The 5,996-nt window shown below is 56.3% G+C and overlaps 2 protein-coding genes across 2 annotated transcripts in view; one reads left to right on the forward strand and one right to left on the reverse strand.

Moving 5' to 3' along the window:
• The window catches only part of LOC113209404 (uncharacterized), a 63,956-nt gene that overhangs the window by 21,864 nt on the left and 36,096 nt on the right, over positions 1-5,996 (forward strand). The gene's annotated exons all lie outside the window — the stretch shown is intronic.
• Positions 557-2,858, reverse strand: LOC113209400 (uncharacterized). Its single transcript, XM_026426885.2, has 5 exons — positions 2,628-2,858; positions 2,440-2,519; positions 1,949-2,273; positions 1,408-1,650; positions 557-1,228 (listed from the first exon to the last, which is right to left on the reverse strand). Exons 1-5 carry the CDS (start codon positions 2,757-2,759, stop codon positions 671-673), a joined length of 1,338 nt encoding a protein of 445 aa, XP_026282670.1. The 5' UTR covers positions 2,760-2,858; the 3' UTR covers positions 557-670.

The raw sequence follows: 5,996 nt of genomic DNA on the forward strand, positions 1-5,996 counted from the left end.
GGGTGAGGCGGAGCGGGGGTGGGAGACCGGCGACGGGCGGGAGAAGTTTCTAGCGCTCCGGCGCGTCGCGAGCGCCGCCTGGCGGCCGCTAAGTGCAGCCGCTTATGCGACGTCACGCCCGCTTGGCGTCGTCGCTATGATCCTCCCTCCTACCTCGGGAGCGTCCCCCCCGTCCCCTCACAAATTAGTCTGGGCGCAGCTCGAGGGCCGGCTAGTGGTGGGAACCTCCTCATGCGTGGACCACTTATTCCGGGCTGTTTTCCTGCTGGTCGGTCGATAGCCGCAGTGGTAGCTCGGTGGCGATAGGTGTGGAGGGCGGGGCGTGGCGGGGTGTGGTGGGGCGTTCGCACGCCATGGGAACCAAGGCAAGATGTGTCCTGTATCCAATCCACTCGCAGTGAAGCCAGCCCAGCCCCTTAGTCCCACGTGTGAGCAGCGCGCAGCCTAGCCCTAGTCTAGCCCGAGCCTAGCCCTAGTCTAGCCCGAGCCTAGCCGTAGTCTAGCCCAAGCGTAGCGCGTGCCCAGGACGATATTTTAGTTAGGATGGAAAAACAGATCATTTTCAGTTTCGTTTATTTTGAAATTACCCTCCCGAAACACCCCAAACAACTTTCTTTGTGCGTCTACCTAGCCGACTTGACCCCCATTCCCGTTGGTAGACGAGAACCTCCTAGAACTCTTCCAGCCTCACGCGGTCACACCAGCCGCACAGCACCTCGACCCCGGGCAACACGGGCCTGACCTCGGCGCGCTGCTCGCTGCAGGCGGCCGGCTCGTGCCCCGTGACGAACCTGCGCAGCACGAGCCTCTTGAGCGCCTGCAGCCCGCTCTGCTGCAGCAGCGAGGGCAGGTCCCCGCAGCAGACGGGCCAGCCGTCACGCCCGTCACGCCCCGCCGTGCCCACCAGCAGCTGCAGCTCCTCCAGCGAGCGGCCGTGCGCCCGCAGCAGGGACTGTGTCGTGGCTCGGGGCAGCTGGATCACCCGGAGCCACTGCAGGCCGGCGTGCCCCGGCGGGAGCGCGGGCAGCTCGGGGGGCTGGGCGCGCATGGCGGCGTCACCGCCCGACACCTGCAGCCTCCTCAGCCGCGGCATGGCGTGCAACGCGCGCAGGTGCGGCTCGCGCGGGTAGACTATAGCCAGCTCCTCTATGGAGGGTGCGACGCGCTGCAGCAGCTGGAGGCTCCAGGCAGAGTCCTTGTGGCACGAAACATCGAGCAGCCGGGTGACCTGGAGTAGAACAAGACAGAGTCACTTTCAGAGGGTTGACAGCAGAGGGTTGACAGCAGGCTGCCTCTGAGCGCCAACCTCTCCTGCTCCTCGGCCACTCCGTCCGGTGCCTTTCGGCCACGTCCTGCCGCGACGGTGGTCGGTGCTCACGACCCACGTGTGGCAAGCCTCTCACTCACCCCCGGCGCTTTTGCAAGAAGGGCTGCCTTCTCCTTCTTCTGCTTGTTCGGTCCGTTGAGGCTGATTTCATACACTGTCATCTCGCGCAGCGGCTGCGCCTCTGGACGCAGCGGTCTCGGGCTCGGGGCTGCAGGCGGAGGGCTCGCAGCGGCTGGCGGTGGACCCTGCGTCCCTGGAGGTGGTGAGCCCGCGGCTGCGGGCGGAGGGCTCGCAGAGGTGGGCGGGAGCGTCTGAACTCGACTCTGCAACAGCCACAATAAGTATTGAGCTGGCGCTAAGCTACATCAACCCACGGAATGAAACAATGGCATCGGAGTACAGTCAAACTCCCCTGTCAAGAGTTCACTGCGTTGTTCCAAAGGAAAATTTGACTTTGATGTAAAACTAAATTCAGTATAATTTAGGGGAATTACCTTAAATTTGCGGAATTTAGAGGAGGGGGGGGGGGGATTTGCCTTCTTACTCTGTCCCTTGTGTAGGCAAACGTGCCCGCGCACCTGCGTCTTCTCTTACCCACCCGATACTCGTCTAAACGCATACCTTGCTGAGCGTGGCCTTCGCGGCCAGGAGCAGCCACATGAGCTGTGTGAGGGGGTCCTCCGTGTTCCCCACGGTGCCCGTCAGCTCGTGGCCCCCGCCCTGCAGCGTCAGGTTCCAGGATTCTGCACTGAGCAGGGTGAGGGCATGATCGACCTGCTCGCCCTGGCACAGGTCCTCCACAGCTTCCAGCTGCCCAGCCGCCTTTTGCAGCGCGCCCTGCAGGTAGCGCCTCAGCGCCTTCTTCTCGGGCAGGATGTCGTGCTCCTCGTCCCAGCAGCGGGGCGAGGTGGTGGCGCGGCAGTCCGAGCACCAGCCGCGGAGAGGTCTGCGGAGGGGAGCAGTTTTTGACTCACACGCAACGACGCGAGCTCAACGGACGCCGAAACTCCGTCATCATCGCCCCAAAAAGACATTGAGCCTTTGCACCTGGGCCTGGGGCTCTGTCATGATTTGATACAGGCTGAAAATGGTCATAGATAAGGTAGTCTCACCTGACGCTGTGCGCTGGGTCCTCTATTAGCCGTAGGAGAGTGAAGTTGTTTGGAAGTGCATCCGGTGGGCCATCGACTACCTGGGATTATAAAAACTATTTTGTATACGAGGCGAGCGCCACACACAGCCACAACAAAAGACGGAATTTTAGATCTGAAGTTAGTCATATTTTGACTGGCGGACTCACCCTGCGGCACGTCGGGCACTGCCTGCTGACGCTCCGCTGGAGGCACAGCAGGCACACGGTGTGCCCGCACGGCACCATCTTGGGCACGCGCTCCGCCTGGTTGTAGTCTTCGAGGCAGATGTCGCACTCCATGGCGGCGGTGTGGAGCCCGGTGCTAGTGCGGGCGTCGCGCTGTGTCTGACTGAAGGGACCTGCCGCGGCCGTGTCGCCCCGTGTGACTGACTCAGCACCCTGCCGCGGCCCGCGGCGGCGATAGCGAGCGACAGATAGTGTGATTCATACTTAGATACGAACACCGCGTCACCAAACGCGTACTAGAAACAAATAATCCCAGGTACTTCCTGCGTTTTTGTTTTAGAAGATTTCGCATCACGCGTCACAAAAAAAACAACTTTGCGATGACATCATTGTGGTGTGCACTGACGAAAATATAGTACCAAAGTAGTACAACAAATGGATAAAAGGATTGTAGGTTTGTGGAGGTGAGGTACACGAACGTCGTTGTACATTTTTGTTGTAGTACCTATAAGAGAATGATAATTGTTCCAAAAGCGGTGTCGGCAGTTGGGACCGGCAGGGTCAGAGCGTCAGGCGTCGACGTGTTAAAGGATATTGTACTTTGTACCTCGTAATGTTGTACCTTACTCAGTACAATGCGATCAGGCAAGGACTTGACCCGTGCGTGTTGTGCTTTTTCTGTCAGTATCGCTTTGCTGTACGAAATACTGTACACTTTCGCAACCATAAACACTTATTCTTTCACTGCAAAAAATTATGACAGGAAAACTACAGATCGTCCTGCTAATTATTTTCCAGGAACCTCTCTTATTCGAATAACAGCATCGATGTAGTTTTAATGGTTAAAATTTGGTACAGGGAGCAATGTACAGGACCACTGTAAGGCAAAAGCGCGGGCAAAACTGTCTACAGTGGAGCCGTATTCGTACACTGTACCGTGTAAATCCTGGGCTTTCCCGTGCTACAGCAACACTGTACTCCGCGTTCTGTACCCTAGGTGCAGTGACTAAGATCGGCATCTACAGTAACGCTGTAGATCGTTCTGTATCAGACTCTAATTTTTTGCAGTGTTATCGCCTGCTTCCATCGCTTCCATGTTTACGCGGAGCTTCGGTCAAGGTTTTTTTCGGTATGTAGAGGCAGCGGCGATGACGGCGCCAGCGCTGAGCGAGTAGAGGTGGGAGAGGAATAGAAGAGGAGATGTGGAGCTAAAGAGCTCGGTGGCGGCGGGCTCCGCGAGCTGAAAGCAGCAGGCTGTGATTTTCTCGTTGCTGCGCTCATCTAGTGCGCGAGGCTCTCTTCGTTAGGGGCTCTGCAGAAAGCAGCAGCAGCTAGGACGTCTGCCGCCAAGGTTGGCAGTCGCGCCTCCTTCGCGCCGCCTCTCTCTCTCTCTCTCTCTCTCTCTCTCTCTCTCTCTCTCTCTCTCTCTCTCTCTCTCTCTCTCTCTCTCTCTCTCCCTCTCTCTCTCTGCTCATGTTAGTGCGGGAGGAGCACGGAATGCCTTGATGCTTCTCGCTTGCCGCTCTTGGAGATGTCTCCAGGCGAGCACCCTCTGTCAATCATTCCCTACGGAGCCTGCAATAAAATGCTCAGGCACCCTAATTAAGTACATTAAAATGTCACTTTTGTGTAACTTTTAAGTATCACGTAGAGAGTAGCAAACTGAAGCCATTTCAATCTGCAATATACTTTAAGAATACTTTTCCTATACTTTCACCAGTCACGTTTTGGGGGTAGTTAGTTATTTCCTTGCGGACAGATTTAACAGCATCTAATTTGAAGCTTGAAAAAGCTCGCAAAGCATTTGCGAAGAATTTATTTTCAAGCAGCTGACGGTAGCGCCTCATGGGTAGGCCGTCCCTCGGTGCTGCCCTGGTCCGCCGCGGCCTGCCACCCAGGCGCCCCGAGACAAAGCAGCAGCCGCTCTCTGCCTGCCGCCCCCCTTTCTCCCCCGGGTCTCTCTCCCGCTCCTCTGCCCCCCCCCCCTCTCACTTTCTCTTCTCCCTCGGTCCCCCTCCTGGACGACGTGGATTACCAGACCGTGCCCCCCAACCCGACGATGAAAACTTGGCAAAGTTTTGACAGAGATAACAAACACCGGCAGCATTATCTGCCCCTCGGCCAGCTCTCGTCCTCGTTGGGCCGCCGTGATTATTAATTGCCGGACAAGGCGCGGACTGTGCGGCGGCTACACTGCACAACACGAAATAAAAAGAATTAGCTAAATTAGCTAATGCATTCGCTAACATGGCCTTAGATGAGAATATTAGCTTTCCTAGCTAATTCCCAGCTAAGAAAGCTAAAATATTAGCTTTCACAGCTAGTTGCTTTATTTTGTACCGGGTGATTCAGAGCACGCGCCGCCGTGTTGCGGGTTTGCCTATCCTCGACTCGGCGGGCGCACAGGTGAGAGGTGAGGAGGGGACCCCTCCCCTCCCCTAGGAGAGCTAATATTCTCATCTAAGGCCATATTAGCGAATGCATTAGCTAATTTAGCTAATTCTTTTTTTTTCCGTGAAGGCCCGCCACACCGTAAACGCACTGCGCCTGATTAGCACACCTGAGGGTGTTTAAGAAGTGATCTTCAGGGCGTGTAAAGTTTTTTTTAAGGGGCTACTCTGCAGGTATTTTGATGAAAATTTTAAAAGGCATCCATCCGATAGTACTGGCCACTATGGAAGCGAATTTTATGTTATCTTCAAAGACGGTTTCATAACCCTTCACCGCTGGGTAAGGTGAGAGGAAGGGAGGGAAAATGACGGCACAATTTGCAGATAGGATGTTGTTGCACGGGGCCGTCAACATACAAAACCAATTTTAAATACATTTGTCCATTTTTAAAATCAGAATTGCGAGGGCCTTATGAATGACACACGAATCTGTTATTTAATGACCCAAAAATACACAAAATGCAGCCTCTCACGTAAAAAAAACGGGAGCTTTTCCTGTGACGAAAATGGCTTTAAAAGGCAATGGAGCCATGTGATTGGAGTCACGTCACACCTAGCAATCTAGGCCGGGGCGGACGAGGCGTGTTTACTCGGCCCGAGATGTGAAGCATGGATCATTCATCACGGCGGGGACTGCGGTCCCGGTCCAGCGCGCCTGCCGGGCCCGAGTAGGGCAAGAGCTGGGCAAGAGATGGCGCGATCGGGGCTCGAGCAGGGAGCGGGCAAGGGCCAGAGCAAAGGGCCGGAGCAAGGGCCGGAGGAAGTCGGGAGCAAGTCGAAAGCAAGGCGGGAGCAAGGCAGGAGCAGGAGCAAGGCGGGAGCAAGGCGGGAGCAAGGCGGGAGCAAGGCGGGAGCAAGGCGGGAGCAAGGCGGGAGCAAGGCGGGAGCAAGGCGGGAGCAA

This window comes from Frankliniella occidentalis, unplaced genomic scaffold (genome assembly GCF_000697945.3).
Source record: "Frankliniella occidentalis isolate FOCC.00 unplaced genomic scaffold, Focc_3.1 Scaffold103, whole genome shotgun sequence".
NCBI classification, from domain to species: domain Eukaryota; kingdom Metazoa; phylum Arthropoda; class Insecta; order Thysanoptera; family Thripidae; genus Frankliniella; species Frankliniella occidentalis.

What these genes read in the sequence shown, in the direction of transcription:
- LOC113209400 (XM_026426885.2), bottom strand. Translation starts at nt 2,759, where the DNA reads ATGGAGTGCGACATCTGCCTCGAAGACTACAACCAGGCGGAGCGCGTG. An exon ending in GACCCAGCGCACAGCGTCAG is followed by an intron (nt 2,274 to 2,439) that starts GTGAGACTACCT and finishes TCCCCTCCGCAG; the next exon opens with ACCTCTCCGCGGCTGGTGCT. An exon ending in TTCTTGCAAAAGCGCCGGGG is followed by an intron (nt 1,229 to 1,407) that starts GTGAGTGAGAGG and finishes GTTCTACTCCAG; the next exon opens with GTCACCCGGCTGCTCGATGT.